Source organism: Mya arenaria, chromosome 13 (assembly GCF_026914265.1).
Source record: "Mya arenaria isolate MELC-2E11 chromosome 13, ASM2691426v1".
Classification (NCBI taxonomy): domain Eukaryota; kingdom Metazoa; phylum Mollusca; class Bivalvia; order Myida; family Myidae; genus Mya; species Mya arenaria.
In genome coordinates, this window is record NC_069134.1 from 67,748,867 (window position 1) to 67,770,634 (window position 21,768).

At 33.9% G+C, this 21,768-nt stretch overlaps 1 protein-coding gene across 4 annotated transcripts in view; it reads right to left on the bottom strand.

Moving 5' to 3' along the window:
• LOC128213548 (dystrobrevin beta-like) overlaps positions 1–21,768 on the bottom strand; it is a 78,398-nt gene that overhangs the window by 19,866 nt on the left and 36,764 nt on the right. For 3 of the 4 annotated variants that reach the window (XM_052919364.1, XM_052919366.1, XM_052919367.1), the window contains exons 6-14: positions 21,217–21,368; positions 19,533–19,641; positions 17,995–18,161; positions 17,459–17,589; positions 16,060–16,095; positions 13,322–13,423; positions 12,519–12,621; positions 3,583–3,668; positions 458–665 (exon numbers count right to left, since the gene is read on the bottom strand). In XM_052919364.1, the coding sequence (XP_052775324.1) occupies positions 458–665; positions 3,583–3,668; positions 12,519–12,621; positions 13,322–13,423; positions 16,060–16,095; positions 17,459–17,589; positions 17,995–18,161; positions 19,533–19,641; positions 21,217–21,368 (1,094 nt within the window). The remainder of the gene's footprint in view (positions 1–457; positions 666–3,582; positions 3,669–12,518; positions 12,622–13,321; positions 13,424–16,059; positions 16,096–17,458; positions 17,590–17,994; positions 18,162–19,532; positions 19,642–21,216; positions 21,369–21,768) is intronic. The other variant, XM_052919365.1, reaches the window with a different exon arrangement.

Below are 21,768 nucleotides of genomic sequence, written 5' to 3' on the forward strand. Positions count from 1 at the left end.
GGTATATGTGATGTTTGTCTATATGGTCGGTATATGTGAGGTTTGACTATATGGTGGGTATATGTGAGGTTTGACTATATGGTGGGTATATGTGATGTTTGTCTGTATGGTCGGTATATGTGAGGTTTGTCTATATGGTGGGTATATGTGAGGTTTGACTATATGGTGGGTATATGTGATGTTTGTCTGTATGGTCGGTATATGTGATGTTTGTCTGTATGGTCGGTATATGTGATGTTTGTCTGTATGGTCGGTATATGTGATGTTTGTCTGTATGGTCGGTATATGTGATGTTTGTCTGTATGGTCGGTATATGTGATGTTTGTCTGTATGGTCGGTATATGTGATGTTTGTCTGTATGGTTGGTATATGTGAGGTTTGACTATGTCGTCGGTATATGTGAGGTTTGTCTGTATGGTCTGTACATGTGAAATTTGTCTGTACGATCACACAATACCTTCAGTAGTTTCATGAGAGACTCCAGCTGAGTAACAAGGTCCTTCCTGCTGTCCTGGAGGGCGGACATTCGCATCTCAAGCTCATCTTTCCGTTGTCGTAGCAACATCAGTTCCGCCATCAAAGTTGGGTTGTACTGGGCATTAGCTGTTGTCTTGGCGTGAGCTTCCTGCTCCATACGCAGTCGTTGGATCTCCCGCATTATCTCCCTGTAAAGTACAATAAACCATCTACATTGGGTTGTAGTAGGCTTTGGCCTTCATTTTGGCATGGGCTTTCTGCTCACTATACAGCCCTTAGACCTCCCGCCTTATTTCTCTGTAAAGTACAATAAATAATCAACATTGGGTTGAACTCCGCCTTGGCTGTCGTCTTGGCTTGGGCTTCCAGCTTCATTTGCAGCTGTTAGATCTCTTTGTTTGGTACAAGAAAAAGCAATGAAATGAAATGAAAAAAGTTAAGAAGTTTTTTTTCCAAATATTTCAGACATACGAGACAGCTACATATGGAAGATCAATATAAAAGAAGCTCAAGGCATATTCCCCCCCACAATATGTATGTGAACTATCAGATAGCTGAAGGTATCACTGTGATTCATACCCTCACTCTGCACTGTTTAAAGTAATTGATGGAGTTTTATTATTGTAAAAATGATATCCTTGAATAATAATGGGATATCATGAGTATACAGGAATAAAGTACCCGGTAGATATATTTTAAATGTTTTTATTCCTGAAACATTCATTAGGCTGATGTCAAGATAATTCTTGTATCTAGGAATCAAGTAGTAGCTTTTTACAATTATGATAAGTAAAAAAAATCAATGAGTATTGTTAGCAATGCAATAATCCTTCAGCGGTTTTAAGGCTTGTCATAACATTCGTCCAATGTTGTTCTTTTTTAAATAATCTCCATACTTTTCTCTCTCCCCATATTAAGTTACGTAATGTCATAATGATAATACTTTTTGCCTTAATGAGGTATTTTCATTATTTCTGTTGCATGAAAGCAACAACAAGTCTCATCTCTATAATGCCCTCCTACAGCATATTAAATTTTACAAAACCAGCCACCATTCTTCTTGAGATATCACCAGTCCCTTTTTTTCCAGAAAGACAAAAAAAAAGTTCACACTATTCCTGTTGCCATGGTAACTTTTTTTGTCACCCATAACCATTAAATAACATGCATTATAACAAAAAATCACCTCCATTTAGATTTAATATGTTTTGAGGTATGCCAGCCTCGAGTTAAATCGTGTTATTTCCACTATTTTTTAGTCCATTATGCAACCAAAATTTATGTCTGTCAAAATTATCTAAATATATTTCAGTTGTCCATCCTCATTCATCAAAAAGCTACTATTTAACCTTTTCATAACAGAAACATGATTGAATATTATATAGCACAAAATATATGCATTAAACATAATTTCATTTTTGCCATATACAAAAGATTATATCGATTCAAGAGCTATTTAATGTATTCTATTATCCTTCAAAATGACAAAAGTATCATTTTTCTTACAGCGTACTCTGTCTTATATATAGTTTTTCCTGTTTTTCCATCTCATGAAATTTAAATAATTTATAAATAAATATGAAAGTAGAACATCTAAGAATCACCAGATCCATACAGAATTCAAATATCCCACAATATAAATGCTACACTTTCAAAACCCATTCACAACCATACAAACTCTTACCAGAAATAATTACTTTTCTAACAATGGCAAAACCTGAAAACAAACACAGGATCCTGGGAATGAGATAAAGCCATGAGCAGTGGGTCTTCCCTGATATTGTATACCTTCTGGTGTGTTACCCTTACCTATTGTTCAGAAATGGATAATCAATCAAAGTATCAATATTGCTCTAATATTTTGGGCTCTTCAAAGCAATCACAACTGTTTTCTGTTTGTTCAATGGAAGGTAGCATTGATGTGTTGTAACATTTAATGGGTAGAAGAGAGAGGTTGAGAACCATTACTTGTGCATGTACAGGTCTGACCAGCTCTTTGATGTTTTGACATCTTATGTATGTTTGTTATTCATGTCGGAAAATAGCTCATTGAGAAAATGTTTCTTTACCGACTTTAAATAATGATTTTTGTATCTTGTCCTGTACATCTATACGTTGAGTATGTCTACTATCAGGCTTGCTAACTCTCAAATGGTTTACATTTTTTGTTATAAGAACATGGCATTACTACCACATTCTTATGTATGCAATGCATAGCCATATAGTCCTTTTATTCAAGACTACTCTTTTTAGGTAACATCAACTGAACACTTTATGTTTATGATTCATGCATATGCTCAAAAACTAATCCTCATGTACAGCTACAAAAACAAGTACTGTTTTACCACCACTTTAAGAAATTTATTTCTGGCATTTAATGATATATTCAACCACTTAATATGTATTCTACTTTCCTTAATTGGCTTATGAGCAACTGGTTATGGCATTATCTAAACAAGGAGACCTTTGCCTTGGTAGCAGGCCTGGCAGCTTGCATTTTCATACATCAATATTTCATAACCATGGCACACACCTAATTTGCTAGAAAAACAGGTGCCCCTGTCAGCCAATCAATCACAGGCAATAATTGTTGTGGGAAGGTAACCTGATATATCACACAAAGGCAACGCAGATAACACTTATTTGTCGTTATCATGTTCTGATCTTTTATATTAACCTGGGAATACATTTGAGAATGTAAGGTAAAATTAAAGACAACTTGACACAACAGATTGCGAGGGAAGAGAATGGTGTTGACGTTTGATTCTTATTGACGTGTCTAACAAAAGCAAGCCATCAATAGTTGTTCTTGGAAACAAAAATCAATGATTAGTGATGTAATATAAAAAATAACCAACAGCGGGTTGTGATGATTATTCTTCAGTTTAGGTTTTGAACCTGCAAATGGGCAACAACTACCAGCAATGAGCAATACGTTATGATATTTTTTTATTGGTGCACACTAGAGGTGTGACCAATCAGGCGCATGCTTTCAGAATAACAGTGAATATTTGGTAATCCCTCCCATTCAATCATATTAAAAAAATCAACCTACATTTTAAAGTGAAACCAAGTTGTGTATCTGTGTTGAACCAAATTGTGTACCTGTTTTTCTGCTCCAACTTGAAGATGAGCTCTCGCTGAGCCTTGTTTGTGTCCAAGGTGAAATTCATCTCTGCTGGGCTCCGAGCCTGAAACAAAGACATAATGTTAGTTGACCAATATCGTGTAATCATATAACATTATGTACAGTATTTTTCCAACCTTTTTATTGCTTAAGTTGTTGTCACAAGAAAAACCATAAAAAGTCGTAGGGTGTAAAAGATAGTAGTAAAAAATATGTTTGTGTAAGGTTTAAGACCCAAAAGAAATAGGGTGAGTAGGCTGGAAGATCTTCTCATTTTTTATAAGGCAAATTGTTGCTTGAGATTTTTTGTTGAATCAAAGCCAAAAAAAATGATTTTTAATTTTTAAGAGAAAATAATGAAAAAAAAAAGATGACAAATATTTCTCAAGGCAATAAAAAGATTAAGGGTCGGGGCAACAAAATAGGGTAGACTGGGATACCTGAAGCCAACATTATTATTCAACACCAAAAAAATGATGTTGTTGTTTTATATAACAAACAAGTGCTCTTCACCTAATGTGACATCATTCCCGTTGCAAGCTATGAAAAAATAGAAGAATTAATGGAAGTGACTAACAGTCCTTAGCATTTCGTTTGTGAGCATATTGCATAAATATATGATGTGAAACAAAGTGCTTAGGAAGATTATTACTGTAAGCATTTAATAAAACATTTACAGACTTTTAGTAAGGATGTACATTCTATTTTATGGACCTCAAACTTTGTTTTGGATAATATCATTTTCTATGGCCCATTAATTATGGGATAAACACTTCTGAAAAATGAGAAGTCCTTTGGAATCACAAAAATACATGACATTAAATTTGCAGCCTCCGTTTTCCTGACATCATTTATTCAAAGCAATGGTTCATGTAATTTAAACTATTAGAATCAACAGATAAGACATTAAATATTTATCAAGATACCATTAAATATCAAACAAATAATTACTATCCGACTATTCTTAGAAATTAAGTACTGTCACATACATGACGACAACAAGAATTATAAGTTTGCATAATATGTATAAATTAGGAGTTTTGTCTCATTTACACAATTATTGAAGCTCCTCCTGTTCGCAGCTTTGTAAAATGTCTGCAGGAAGGCTGGTCGGCCGTAAATCAAAGTGTTCCCTGATTTACAGCACTTTAACGACAGCCACATGTGTTTTGTACAATCATACCTGATTACTGGAAACATTTAATGGCCCTTCCAGGGAAATCAAGCAACCCACCACAGAGATATGCTTTCCCATTACAGTTTTCTTGTTGCTTTAAATGGTTCTTCTACGATGAAAAACAGACAGTGAATACTTGTTTTATTTCTTTAAATAACCATGTTTAAATCCCAACATTTAATTCTATGCTAAAGTCTGTTTTAGGTATTTTGTTTCAGTTTTCCTTTACAATACAAATGGCGGCGATGTAAGTCAACCTTTTTTTTATGGATTAACATTTGATATTCATGCTGATCTTTTAAATTGGCAATTAATTAATTTGAGATTTTGAAAAACTAACCACGTTCGAAGTGTCATAAATTATCTAATGTTATTAGTGTTATTAGTATTGTAATATTATAAGTGTAAGAAGTTAAGTACCGGTAATGTTATTTTCTAAGCATCAATATTCATCTAATGTTATTAGCATTCAGTAGTCATATCAATTGTATAAGCTATTTACTGTTATTTAAGCAATATGAGTTATCTAATGTAATTTGTCTTAGGTCTATTGTGAATTTATTGGCTTGTTCAACCATGTGATCTTTATAATTCTTATTATATACATATCATTGTTATGTCAAATGTGTATCTATGGCTTGAGTATTACGAACTGTGTAACATTGTTATTTAATTTGTACAAACAAGATAATTGCAAACAGTGGCAAAAATCAACAGTTTTCTTTAAGTCGATAATGGGCTATTACTCAACAATTATTAAAGCAAGAGTTATGGGCCTTGCTATACATCTGCTTATTGTCTCTGGCAACATGTGTACTAAATTTCAATTGAATCTTTTGAAGAGCTTTTTTTCAACGTTTGGCTAACAATGGATGTATTTTCATCCCTATAACAATGACAATCAACTACCTCAACACCTTGTCTTCTTTTGTGTGCAAAATAAGACAAGTTGAAAATCAAGAAGCTAGCTGCAATATTACAATGCAATTTGGAAGTGAGTCATAGAAGTTTCCCCATGGAATGATAAAAATTAAAGCTATTTATTAAGTGGTTTCCATATATAGAAGAGCGTATCTATACGACTGCAACAGATATCGACACTATGCAACAGCAGTCTGTCATCATCAGAACCGGGATGCCGTATCTTTGGCAGAGACATTAAAATAATTGGGTGAAATCTGCATATCAACAATCATTACCGAGTAACATTTCCGCATACTGCATTTAGAATTCACATTCAAATGACAATAGAATATTAGATGTAGTTTTTGTCAGACACATAAAACAAGAATTTTGTTTTGTCAATTTCATATCAATTATTGTTGATATTGATTGGCTATATCAAATCATAAAATCATACAAACATGTTATGTCTATTTAAACTTTTTAATAAATGTTTAATGGTTACACCCTAATCAGAAGGGTAAAAAAAACACAATCCTGTTTTAAAGCAGCAATAAATATTATGTTTTTTGTGGGGGGTTTAATTATTGATTTTATTTTTCATATAAATCAGCACATAAACAGGTTGGTAAGCAAAAAAATGGGGTTAAAACAGTCTTTAAAAACAGCATTATATTACATGCTTAGTATTTTTAATAAAATATTAATTACAGGTATACCTTAATATTAAGATTTTACATGTCCAGTTCCCTGTTAGTTTTAAGATTAAAACAGCAGTAGATGGGATGATATAAACTAGCCTTCATGACATTGACTTTGACATTTTTGAAAAAAAATACCGGGTAACAGGGTTTGATTAGGGAAAAAAATGACAGAAAGGTTGACAAAGGGGGTATTATGAGGGTTTGCGAGGGGTGGCTGCAAACATGGGCCATGCATTAAAAACTGACTTGCTCACAGGCAATAAACATTTTTTTTGTTTATGCTTTGTATTGAAATATAAACAACAACCTGGTCCAGTGCCTAATTTGTGAATATAAACTAAGGCAAGATGGTCTGCAAAATGACATAGGATTAAATGTGTCATTACCCTATGTGTCAATAGGTTCTGGGAGAGTGTGTACACATTTTTATTTCCATCCAATCCAAAAAAGAGCAACCTTACAGTAAGCCCCATACAAAGTTTAATTAACATCAAACAAAAAACACATGAAGGTTTAAAGGCAACAATATGGCTGTATAAATTGATAAAATATTTATTATATGCCGACTATCAATTTCCTTTTCCAATTCCGACAGTGAAAATACAGTATGTTGTTGTGAAGAACTTGTATCATGTTACTGTCGTTTTCCAAACCTGTATCAGCATAGCAGCATGTGTTGAGTGCTGCCTTTTATAGACCAATGTTAATTTCAAGTTCTTTACCATATAAACTAACTATTCAGAAACAATGATTTGCAGGAACATACTATATTTGCTAAAAAAATGATTTTGAATGTATTAATTTGTGATTTATGTCTATATTCAAGAAATATAAAATATTTGTGTGTCAAGGGAAATATGTGGGAACTAAAACGCAAAGAAGACATGATGGCTATTAATGTTCAATTAATGTTTCATTTTATTTCATCCCAAACTGTAAAAGTTATAATTATAAGTAAATTTATTAGAAAAGTGATTCACCCCAGGGAAGGAAATTTGGAAACAATGAACAACATGGTTATGGTTCTTGTAATGAAAATGTGCACAGGTTCAACTTATTCAAACTATTAAATTAAAGGTCTAAGTAAGCAAACTTTCAACCTTCAACAATACTTTCCAAAACTTTTCAAGCTGGTATAAAATTAAATATTTCTTAGATTAAAATACATTTATAAAGGGCAAAATTTTGACTAAATTAGCCATTAAACTAAATATTAACTTATGCAAAGGCACACTGTTAGGGATATAAGATGAAAAAAAAACTTGAGAAAGTAAGCGTACTCGCAACAGCCCTGAATTTCTCGCCCAGCTGATACAGCGTTCACAATTACAGATTGAGTATTCCATCATCTCTCTGCCTTATTATTCCGAGCACAGAGGAAAAAACAACACCACTATCACATATAAAATGTCCGCTGTCTTTTTCCCAATTGTTGACACTTTGCAGACATAAAAATTAGTTAACTTCACACAGTCAAAGTCAAACATGAGTTCCAATCTGGCATTTTCACATTAATATTTTATCACCATGTTATTCTACGGACCAATATCTTGGGAGAAAGACCTGAATAAGAGGAATTCTATACAAGGCGGCCTGTCTGTCACACCGTTATCGAGTTAAACAATACCCACAACATCATGTCATCAAACAAAACTCTCAATATGTATATTATGCTGATTTAACATTATTGTGTGAAATATATGTAAGAGAATGGTAATTTCAATTATAAATATCTATATAAGAGAAACCCATGAAAACAGCAAATGGTTTCCGATGCTCCTCTTTTTTAAATATATTATTGAAAATCATACAGGGTATGGTAATATGAGGTTTAACCACTAATAAATATCTAGCCATAGTGATATTTTAGTAATACTTCACATATCAAGTTGTAAAATTGTGAACTTCTGCATAACTTTCTGAGTCACTTGCAAAATTATTATTTAATGCTGTGTTTTTAAGAATATCAAGTGGAACAAGCAAATTCGTTGAATTGATATCCCCCACCTAATGAGGCAAAGTTCATGGATTGGAAATGAAAAGTAGGTGGAATATTCCTATATTAACATGTAATATGGCTGCAGAGAAATGGACTGTTATAATCGTTGGATATAAGTTTGAGTTTATTTGGAATTATTTGAAATAAAAGTTTTGTATAAAGAGTAACATTTGTAATAGTTTCTATGAATTTGAATGATTTTTCTAAGACTTGACCTAGTGACCTAATTTTCGATCATATGCGACCCAGTTTTATATAGGTCCAAGAGTTCATCAAGGAAAACATTTTGATTTAGTTTCATGAATATTTGACATGAGCTAGTTTTTTACCCCATCTGACCCACTTTTACAAGTGGTCGAGATATGATCAAGGGATGGATGGAAGGACGGACGGACGGACAGACGGAATGATGGACAACGCCAAAACAAAATCCCCCTCCCGAAACCTTCGATTCAGCGGGGGATAATAACTGAACAATCAGTACAGCTTTAGTGATGGGACTTCTACACACTTTCAGACAGTAGTTTAATACCATACATTCCAAGATTCATATAGATGTACATTAAGGCCTCTGAGTAATTGCAAACAGTAAAGCATTATCTTTGGCAGGACAACAAGGACAATTATAACTACAATGAAATAAATATCAATGAACACAAGGCTTAAAATCATGTGTTTGTTTTTTTTTAAAAGTGAACAAAGAAAGTAATATTTTCACTAGTGAAAATAAATTTCTGTGATCACAAGATAAAAAATCTAATTCTCTAATGCTTTAAATTAAGAAAACAATCATTGAGTTAATTGGAAATTGAGTGCTTAACATAACATTGAGACATCATTTCAGAAAAAAACATCAAAGAACAAAAAAACACACAAAAATCAGGGAGCTGCTATTACTTCTATGTTTGTTCCCTGTTAGGAACTCTTTCAGAATAATGAAATATTGAAGATTATTATTATTATAATTACCATATTTATTATTTTATCATATACAATTATGTCCTTATTTTATAATTTACTGTGAAATATACTGTCATATTGACCAAAATTCTTTAATGACCAAGCGATAGCTGGGGTCAATATGATTTTGCAGCTTATAAGTAAAGAACTCTTTAAATATTACATGATACCACATGATATATTATGACATCATACGCTTAACTTTTTCCAGTCAATAACAAGACAGGTCAATATTGTGTTTATTTTGTGTATGAAAATTGTTTTTTTTCCAGTCATAATTATTATTATTACTACAGTATTATCTTTCTATTATTATTATTTTATTTTCTTCTTCTTCTTCTTTTTATCATTATTATTATTGTTATTATTATTATCATTCTATCTTTTATGCATGCAAGAAATTGCATACAATAGGTGAATGGTAATATTATAACATTTTGTAATATCTTAAATTCCTCTCTAGACAGTGTTTCAATAAAGCATCTTAGTCATGATCGTCACAGCTGGAAACAAGTTAATTATTTAAAAAAAATCAACTTCAATACCGTCTAGAAAATCAAAATAACACAAATATGAAGTTACAACACTTTCACTTTATGATGAAGATCCTTATAGAACCAGGCCCAGGGGATGCTAACCGTTACCCTAGGCCCTTATTCACTAAATTTTAAATGTACTGAGTATGTTTGGGACTCACATTCAGGAAAGCTAAATTTTTATTATGTTGTAAAAATGCTATTATAGGAGCAAATATGGTAAAAAAAAGGTGTATGTTTTACAAGTAATCTGTTCTAAAATCAGGCACACTTAATCTTTGGTCAAAATTAGTTCTTTTATATATAAAAACATCTTAAAGAACGCAGTTTTTTGGGCCCAAGTCTGAAACTCAGACTATTGACTTTAGTGAAAGCAGACCCTGGTCTGCAGATCTTAAAACTGCCCTTTCTGTTCTGCCATAGGTTCCCGTGCATGGTTTATATAATTGTTTTCACAAAACGGAAACAATTTAAGAATCAAACAAATTTGCTGTTTTTAGTCATTTGAATGTAAAGTATTAAAAATGGCAATAATTACAATGAAAATACGGCAAAATGAAATAAAATAGATTTATGAAAGCCAAACAGACTTCATTATTTATTGTAAAGTCGAAGTAATAATCACAAATAGTGAAAACCGAGAACTGTTGATGGGTAAAAAATACCATTATTACCATGTTTTGAGAAGATTCTGTTGGGAATTAGCAACTAAATACGGAGAAATAGTCTCCCTATTGTCTTAAATATCACATGAATAGGAAAATAGCCATCCATCACAACCAATTATTCCATGCTAATGTAGCACGAAGCTGACTGTATGTAACCTAAGCCGGGGATCTATATGTTTTCCTCTCTTTTATATGCCTGATAAATTGCTTGTGTTTATAATTAATGACGATTTTATTATGTCACACTCTTTTTTTAGACATTTTGAGAAGATGAAAATTATTAATTTATTCGATTTTATGAGGTAAATTAAGATCTTTATATTTTAATTGCTGACATATAATGGTGTATATAAGACAAGATAAAACTTGCTTTATTTGGAATCATTATCAAAATAAATATAAATATACCATTGCTCAAAATATCATTACTGCATAATGCAGCACATAAAGTGATTCTACCGGTACATATATTTATTGACCATTCCTGAACCATTCCCACAGGAACTGCTGGACATAATTACTTGACCTTAACAAGAGCTAGAATCTATTTATTTGCAGAACATATGGCTATGTTTGTCAGAAATAAAATTTCCTATTGGTATTTCTAACTCAGGTGGAATATTAAATCAAAAGTTCAGAAGGATATGGTCAACTACCAGATTTAAGCGTGTACGTAATAAAAAAAAATGAACTTTTGACCTCTTAATATAACTTTGACTTTTGACCTTTAAACTTGGCTCTTGAATCCAACAAAAGGACTCTTCGTGGTGAACACAGTGGTGCCATAATATTATATTAAAATATTCTTCAAAGTATGGCCAAGTAACAGGCTAGACTTTGCCTACACTTTGTAATTTGACTGACTTTGACCTTTGACCTCTAAGTGTGACCTTGACTTACAATATAAAGACAAGAGTTTTGCATATCACACACCATATCTTCATAGTGAACATGTGTACAAGTTGTTTTAAAATCTGTCATAGAATGATCGAGTTACAATCCAGACACAGTAAAAACTAGATATTTTAACATTGTCCCCTTGAAGATCTGGGGCCGTGATTGTGAACAGTCTTTTGCTGAATTTATTACTATTCGAAGTTGTTCAACTATTTACATCTATGTTGTAAAAAAACAGAATAAAGATGATTCTTTGTAATTTGATAAAACTCTTGGACTCGAGACTTTTCGTAATCATGTCCCCTGGATCTTGTATGCGACACTTTCCCTCATCATGATGAATAATTGTGCTAAATTACTGGAAAACTCTTCCAGATATAAGTACAAATGTGACCTTGACCTATAACTTACTTCACTGGGATTTGTATGAGACACAGTGTCTTGTCATAATTGGATTCCAGAATGAATCTGTAGTTTCTTAATAACTTTTCAAGCTCTTTGGACACCAAGTGCATCATAATTATGGAAATGTGCTGCTCGAAGTTGATAGAATCTGTTTTCATATGTATACTCGAATATGTAATGTAAATCATGAGGAAACTGAAGATAAGGGAGAAACTGAAGTCAGCAGAACGGGGGAAACAGTTCTGAGCCTTATTGTTATTCCGGAACCCAGGCAAATATATCATTCCTAATCCAGATTGTCACAATGTAAATACACTGAATATTTTATCAATGACGAAGCTTATTCACCATAGATGGATGGTCTATTAAATATTGCTTTGTCTTGTGGTTAATTTATTGTCGAAAACAAAAGTTCAATGTCAAGAAAGTGATTTCAACTGTTAACATTTAAAGTACATAATCTGGTACATGCTATTTTTTTTCTTAAAATACTTCAAATTACAGTTCTATATTTTAGATTATGTTAGTATATTTTGGGAGGCTAAATAATATTGAGCCAAGAGTCACAGTTACTTCTACTTCATTTCACTTCCAATAATGAGCACCAAGATACAATTCAGATTCATTTCTTTTGTTAACACGAACATCTGACAAATTCTACTCACAGCGTTGTTTGTATCAGCTGCCAGCCGAGCAGCATACCGAGCTATCAGTCGATGTTCGTCATCCGTGGACTGGGTGGTGATTGCCAGACTCATCTTACCTGGGCTGGAACACAAAATCATAAGAGTTAGGATGTGGCTTAAAGCTGCATATACACAAATTGACCATTTTGACCTTTTTTATTTTGTTTTGTCTCAGAATCAGCCGCAGTGCCTTCAATTTAGTCATATTAGATAACACAAAATAGAACAGATTTCAATTTAAGTGGTAAACTGCAGAAAATTTCATTTTTCTTAAAGCATAAGTATAGCTTTTAGCCATGAAACATCAATTTTCAAATGTAAACATGAAAACTGCCATCTGCTATTTTATCAACAGTCTTATATCACTGCTTTCCAAACATTAACGCAAAAATAAGCTCTTTCCAAGACAAAAAGAAATTAAAAAAACATCAAAACAATCAATCTGTTAGAGTGCTGCTTTAAAGGACAAGCATTATTGCAAAAGTAATCTTACCTTGATGTCTCTATGATCATGTTGCCAGAGCACCTACGAAATTACTAACTAAAATGACAGCACTCCAAGCAAAAGACAATGAATGTCCGCATTCCAACTCCGCCTAATGTCATAACTAGACAATAATTTCAACAAGTACAATTGCCTTTCTACACATACTCTTACTGTCATTTGAAAATATGTCTACTTAATTAACTTAGCAGATGTTTTAGTTGAAGTTAAAGACTAAACTTCTATACAACTTATGTAAAAACACTTAATGCCAACAATAGTAAAGACCAGCACATACCTTCTGAGCACCTGTGGGGATGAACATATGGAGCTGAGATCTGGGGAGGTTTCATGTCCACAACCATGGAAACCATTCCTCACAGAACTCGGAGTGGCTGGGCTGGAAACACAGAATTAAATAGACATTAGTTTTAACTTTCATATAATCCTTAATTAACTTTCATATAATCCTTAATTTCATGGTGAAAACACTTCTATTGCCAATATGTCTGGTATAATGATATAAGAAATCTAAATGATATTGAAATAATTTGAAATGAAAATAGCAGAGTTACAGGCTTTCCATAAACCTAGTAGATAGAATCAAACATAACTGTTACAAATATAACAAAATTACAAAAATCAGTTATCAAAATGGGTATAAAGTTGAAATGATACCTGCCATATACCACATTAGGAAATAAAACAAGTGTTTAAATATAAGTAAGTGAGTATGCAGTTTACAAACTTATTTGATCATGCAACCATCTACAAAGTTATGGTTAGCAAAGAAGTTACAATTATTTAACATGCATAAAACAAACCATCATAACATTAATATAAAACATTTCTGAGATGTCATCAGAATGGTTTTAGCTAATTCTGCTATGGTCGATCATCCAAAGATTTTTTTTTCATTCCAAAGGCCTAGGAGAAATTTGGGTTGCAACTTGTTTATGCTTATCCTCTGCAACATAAAATTGCCGTTTAATTTTAAACACTGCATCAATGACTCCATTTGACAGGATTATAGCTACAACAGATAACTGAAATAGCAAAATACAAGGCCAACTAAACTTTATTGACAATCTTTCAGCAATACAAGTATTAAGAATAATTCACTTATTTTAATATTTTTAAGAAATTCACTTGATAGAAATGACTTCATAATGTTATGAAGTTCTCCGCTTTCCAAAAACATGTTATAGTCTTAACCACAATAGACCATTATAATCTTTATTAGTCTTAAAAGCATATTAAAATCTTTTATTTTATTTTGTTAAATAAGTTTTGGGTACTTATGCACTGACAAATCTTCAAATATGTTACGTCTAAAACCTATATGTATCACCAACAGCATACATTTCAATTTTGAGATAATTTTCTGAAGCGAAAGTACTAGAATTATACCCACAGCAAAGATATCCATAACACCCTGCGCTCAGGTACTGTATTATAAGTGTGCAGTTGATATAGATTCTTGTCACATTACTGTCCCATTTTCAAGCCAAGCTAAACAAACCATCCATAACAACACTCGTAGTAACTTAGTAATATATTTTTATAGTTAGAAATACCTTAAAAAACTTCTTGACAGTTTTAGAACACATTTATGAAGAAATATTCAAAATCATTTTAAAATAAAGTGTTGGTCAAACTTATTTTCTGTCCTTTTAATGACTATTATAAGAAAGGCTCGCTCTCTGCACTCTCTCTGCCTGTCTTTATCCTTAAAGCATTCCTGGTTTACAGCATCACCATGGCGACTGTTGCCCCTCTCAAAAAGACAATCTTACAGGTTGAAATGCACTATCACCATGGGATCTGTTGCCCTTCTCAGTCAATCTTACAGGATGAAATGGAATCAAAACAAATTCATATAAGCTGATACTGTCTTTACTAATGAACTACATATGAATTAGTTTCAGTCATCACTTATAAACATGCATGCTTTCAAATTGTTATTCAATAGCAAAATCAGCCATTATGGCAGATGCTATTTTAGCAACGAGTGTTTATGCTTTTTTGTATATTTCAAGCATGCAAACAATGAAACTTTGTAGAAAGCCTAGGACTGCTGGGTGTTAGATCGGCAATGGATTTCCCGCGATGGCAATTAAAGGCAGGCTCACAACATCCATACACTACACACGGCCTGCATGCATAGCATGATGCATTTACAATTTCCTGCTCAGAATTCTACTGCAAACTTCCGAATAACATTCTGAACAAAATTGTCCAACTCAGTCCTAAAATAGCTTTACTTATTTTTTTTGCTTTTGTCTTAAAGAATGCTAATCATCCAAGTTCATGACAAGAAACTATGTTCTGGATAGCTTTAACAAAATATTAAAATTTGAACAACACATTATAAACAGGAAAAAGACAATCTATACACATTAGATGCTTTAAATGTTAAGAAAAATATAGAGATTTTAAAATTGTCATTTATTCTTAAATCCAAATTATGATAAGAATAAATAAAAAATAAAAATCTGTACACTTATGAAAAGATTCTTTAAAGTGACACTCTTATTCATAATCAATACATACACATGTATAACAAACATAAATTTTTGGTAATATACCTTTAACTACTTACTAAATAATGCATTTATGGAAAATATTAATTACTGATAACAAGATTGTTACCGTGTATTTAATATCTGAAAACACAAATAGTAATAAATAATTGGTGAATGCTAAAAGATTTACTGTGATCTACTATAGTCTCATATCGTGGAAATACCTTGTTTTATGCACATTTCTTTCAAATTAAACTCGGTATCCCTCATAAGTACCATTGTTTTCGACATTTATTCATCCTTTTTGGACTATTAAAACAAAATTGTTAATTGTGGTAAATCTTACGTGGGAATAAGAGTGCATCTCTAAATGTTAAGATAAAATTATACATAAGATTTTAAAATTGTCATTTTTGATGAGAATGAAGAGGTTTGCAGTGGAATATATGATGACTTTGCTCAATGTTGGTACGTAATGACAACACAGGGTAAGGTGACTAGAGATAATTACACAACGATAGGATGAAAGTCCTCGGGTGTATCAGTACTGAAAACAAAACATGATCCCATATGTAAAAATAAACATTACTGCCAGTATGAAACAAATAGCATTCAGAATGAGATATGTATGCCCCAAAAAAGAGCTGTCACTATAAGTGATGAATGCCCTCTAAATGCCAGACAGATAAATTGAATATGCATACATTCAGGAAGAGCTGACATAAGCTATTAGCATTATATGCAGGACCGCAAGATTGACGACTTCAAGTGTTGGAGAGCAGTGAACTAAGAGGTGGGGACCTGGGGGGTGCATGCCTAAATATCAAGAGATAAGGATCTGCGGCTGGCACCTGACACAGTGCCTTTTTGATCCGACCATCTGTGCCATGTTATTTCAAAATCACCCTTTGCACATTAAAAGTTATAGCCCCGACCACCTATACTCAATGTAGATGTATACAGCATTCCGTAAGGATTGACCTCCTCAGTGTGACCTTGACTTCAATGCAAGGAAGGGGGTTGTGCAAGCAACACTTCCCCTTTGCGTGCCAAACGTCTGCGGCATGTTATTTCAATATCCACCATGCATGATAAAGTTACCGCCCGTACAAGACCATCTGTACTGTATGTGCATATAAGCAGCATTCCATTAAGATGTACCTCTAAGTGTGACCTTGACCTTCAAGGTTGTGGTGTGGGTTTGGCGAACAACACATTCACTTTGTGTGTTAACAATTGTAACATTTTATTTTAATAACCCGACTTGATTAACCTCTCAGCATGACCTTGACCTTGATGGTCTTGCACGTGACACACCATCTTGATGAAAAAATCCCCTTACCATCTTTTTTCTATGTGCATAAATGCAGCATCCCACAAAAATTTAATAATTAACTTCTAAGTGTGACCTTGACTTTTGAGCCTAATATCTGTGCAAGACTTTTCAGAATTGTAAAGTTCATGATGAAATTACAGCCTAAAGTTAACCGAAGAAGGGAGGGACACATGTACAGATGGACGGTGTGATTTTAATATGCCACACATTTGGGGCATAAAAGAAGACAAATTTGTATAGCAAATAATTTTCAAAATGCCCAAAATAAAATGAAATGATCAAGCCATTATCAGTAGAATTAGACAAGAGAGCAGAGTTTCAGCTACACTCAATATTTCTAGCTTTACAATACAATTTATGCTTGCTTGTAAACAGCCATTGGATTTGTTTCTGACAAAAATAATAAAACTAACTTTACAGGTACATCTTTAATTTAAATTAACTGTCTATATTTTAACTGACATGGCTATATATGGAACATACAAGATGAGAACCACCAGTTTAGAAACACATGTAACCAAACATTGCACTACAATATCCAACAGCCTTAATATGACACCTAAGCCATACATACACGATGTACGAGAGGTCGACAGTTTTCTCCGGCAGATCTGGGAACACAGGGGGTTTCTCGTCCAACGATGTGCTGGGAACACATTGGAATGACTTCTTTATGGAATGGCCAATCTGCTTGGCTGGAGACTTCTGGAATCATAACAGTTTTACTGTTGTATATTAATTTTGGATTTAAAATTTTCCTTAAATTTAGGCAGGTTAACCATGAACAAAGTATTTAGTTAACAGGAAAAGAAATCCTAAAAAAAGTATAAATCAAAACAAGCCCTTAAAAAAACTGTTTAACAGCTTAATCAATGTTAACACAAAAAGGCGTATGTCTGCCGGGGGCGGGTAGGGGCTCTTTAAATCAACAAATAACAAAATAACTACAAACAGTAATACACTTTGTTAGGTACAGTCATTGACATTCATATTTTTCAGACAAACATAACTATTTAAGTACCTTAATATGTGCTTGATTAAGATTGCCACTTAACAACTAATTCCATGACCCCAGGTGTCCTGAAGTACTCACTTAAGTCAGTTACTTACATAAGCCAGGTACTCCTTCATCTGGTGATCAGGGCTGTGGTTTCCCGAGGTACGACCACGCCAAAAGCAATCCTGACACAGCTGGTAGTTATGGCAACGCTGACATCGGTAACGGAAACCCATGAAAGACTCTCGGTGACAGCCGTCACACTGTACTGGGTGGAACACTGGAATTGTAGAAATAAGAGAGTAATGCATCACGTTAAAATAATTTTTATTTTTTATCACTTCAGCATGAAGTACAAAAATATTTTATACATCTACAAAGCTGCTAATGGAGTACATAATCAAGCCTTCTTTTTATATAACTTCTAAAATGATTACCATTAACAGGCTTAATGTTTTTCGATTTATATCTTCAAATTATTACAATGATTATATGATAGTAACAGACATACACATTTTCACTAAATAAAAGTGAATTGAACAATAACGCGGTAGTTTTGACTATCAAAACATTTATTGAAAAGCTAAGGTCTTCAACATGCATAGAAGTACTTGACAGGGGGCCGGGGTCAGACACCAGCACATTGAAACACTCCACACACAACATGATACATACCATTCTCCACCTGAGCCATCCTGTGCAGTATGGGCAGCCACATGAGACACTGAGGGCCGGGTCAAATACCAGAACATTGAAACATACCACACACAACATGGTACATACCATTCTCCACCTGAGCCATCCTGTGCAGTATGGGCAGCCACATGAGACACAGAGGGCCCGGGTCAGACACCAGCACATTGAAACACTCCACACACAACATGATACATACCATTCTCCACCTGAGCCATCCTGTGCAGTATGGGCAGCCACATCTTCACTGAGACCCGGGTCAAATACCAGAACATTGAAACATACCACACACAACATGGTACATACCATTCTCCACCTGAGCCATCCTGTGCAGTATGGGCAGCCACATGAGACACTGGGGGCCGGGGTCAGACACCAGCACATTGAAACACTCCACACACAACATGGTACATACCATTCTCCACCTGAGCCATCCTGTGCAGTATGGGCAGCCACATGAGACACTGAGGCCCGGGTCAAATACCAGAACATTGAAACATACCACATACAACATGGTACATACCATTCTCCACCTGAGCCATCCTGTGCAGTATGGGCAGCCACATGAGACACTGGGGGCCGGGGTCAGACACCAGAACATTGAAACACTCCACACACAACATGGTACATACCATTCTCCACCTGAGCCATCCTGTGCAGTATGGGCAGCCACATGAGACACTGAGGGCCGGGTCAAATACCAGAACATTGAAACATACCACACACAACATGGTACATACCATTCTCCACCTGAGCCATCCTGTGCAGTATGGGCAGCCACATGAGACACAGAGGGCCCGGGTCAGACACCAGCACATTGAAACACTCCACACACAACATGGTACATACCATTCTCCACCTGAGCCATCCTGTGCAGTATGGGCAGCCACATGAGACACTGGGGGCCGGGGTCAGACACCAGCACATTGAAACACTCCACACACAACATGGTACATACCATTCTCCACCTGAGCCATCCTGTGCAGTATGGGCAGCCACATGAGACACTGGGGGCCGGGGTCAGACACCAGAACATTCAGGAAGTTGTTTATGTTCACACCACTCCTCTGTAAGTATATCCACATTTTGTGTTTATTTACCACAACAAATCAGCCTTTGTGACCAACTTTAAAGCCCCAATTTTTCCTATTGCCAAGGGTTTATTCTATTTCCAATGCTAGGTCAATGGCTTGTACACAGTGTCACAAACAAAGCTCTATGTTCTTTTGTATAAACAAATGAGCATAAGATTTCTGATGGTTACAAGTTCTTGAAATGATAGCTCATAAAAGTGCTGTTTCATTTTATATCATAAATGACGTCAACATCATTATATATTTTTTATATATAACTGGTGTAAGTACTCTTGCCGAGACATTATAAAAAAATAGTGAATGTACGTGCGCCATATAGCGATACTTTATTTTTTTGTGCTTCAAATCATCAATTTAGTATACATGATATAAATTGAATAATTGCATTTATGGAAGTTTGATATGAAATTTATTTTACTTGTTTGCCAAGGCTCATTTTCATCATGATTCTTCCATGTCAACTATTTGAGACAAGGGAAAAAAATCATGTTATCCTGAGTTTCACTGAGACCCAGAGTTAATCCCCTTACATCATAGTGATTTTAACCAAAGAATCAGAGAAAGCAATATTTGAATGAGTGGGGCAGCCACAAGTGGAAAAATAATATTCTGTGTTAATAAGTGTATATTACACTGAAATTCATGTTGTTGTCTTAAAGCTGCACTCTTACAGATTTTCCATTTTTACAAAAAAAAAAAAATTGTCTTGGAAAGAGCAATTTTTTGCGATAATATCTGCAAACCAATGACATAAGATTGCTGACAAAGATCTGATCGCAGATTTACATATTTCCTTTCAGAAAATAACGTTTTATGACTTAAACCGTAACGGTTCAAGAAATATGCATAAAACATTTTTTTTTTTACTTAAATATAAAAATCTGTGATCTAAGTTTAAGCTTTCGTCAGCAGTCTTATATTTTTATAACTGGTTTCCATGGATTTTCGCATAAATTGGCTCCTTCAAAGACAAAAAATATTAAAAAGTTGTCAAAACGTTCAATCTGTGATAGTGCAGCTTTAAGGTAAATGGGCAAATCTTCAGAAATATGAAACTCAGAGTTATGGGAATTGATATATTTATATAAATTGTTTCTTTTACCTCTTGAATCAAGTTTCATTGGAGCATCTTGTTAAGTTTTTCAGTTATTTTCGAGATTTAATTTTGCATGATGTTGATTCAATAGCAACATAATGGCTTTAACAACGGCCCCCCAATTTTATTCGAAGAAGAGACAGGCATTTGGAATCAATTCAAGTCGTGGAATAATGATGAACAAAATTTTGTGCTACATTTTGGTGATGTCATTTCATGCACAATAAACGCTATTATTAAGCATCAAGAGAGCCAATTTTTTTATAGCAGTGAAAATATGCAGTGTATGTTAAATATCAGGAGTGAAAATAACATTTCTTGAAAATTATAAAAGAAACTAACAGAAACTATAATCAGTACTAATTAAACAAAATTATTATTCCCATAAAACTTTGAAAGAGCTCAATTTAATGTAAATTTTAAAAATGTTGAATATCAATTTTATTACAAACCATATCAAAGCAGGCCCTGACAGCAGTTTCGTTGTAGCCGAAAGACGGGCCCTCGAAAACGGCTGTCGGTAGAGCTAGAACTGCCTGCAGATACTGCTCAAACCTCTGACGAATAAGCAGCCCACTTGAGTCCGATATCTGGGTGAATATATCTGAAATACACAAATTATTATGGCAGCTGGAGACCGATATCTGGGTGAATATAATTTTTCTATATTATACAATAATGGCAGCTGGAGACTGATATCTGTGTGAATATATCTGAAATATACAAATTATTATGGCAGCTGGAGACCGATATCTGGGTGAATATAATTTTTCTGAAATATGCAATAATGGCAGCTGGAGACTGATATCTGGGTGAATATATCTGAAATACACAAATTATTATGGCAGCTGGAGACCGATATCTGGGTGAATATAATTTTTCTGAAATATACAATAATGGCAGCTGGAGACTGATATCTGTGTGAATATATCTGAAATACACAAATTATTATGGCAGCTGGAGACCGATATCTGGGTGAATATAATTTTTCTGAAATATGCAAT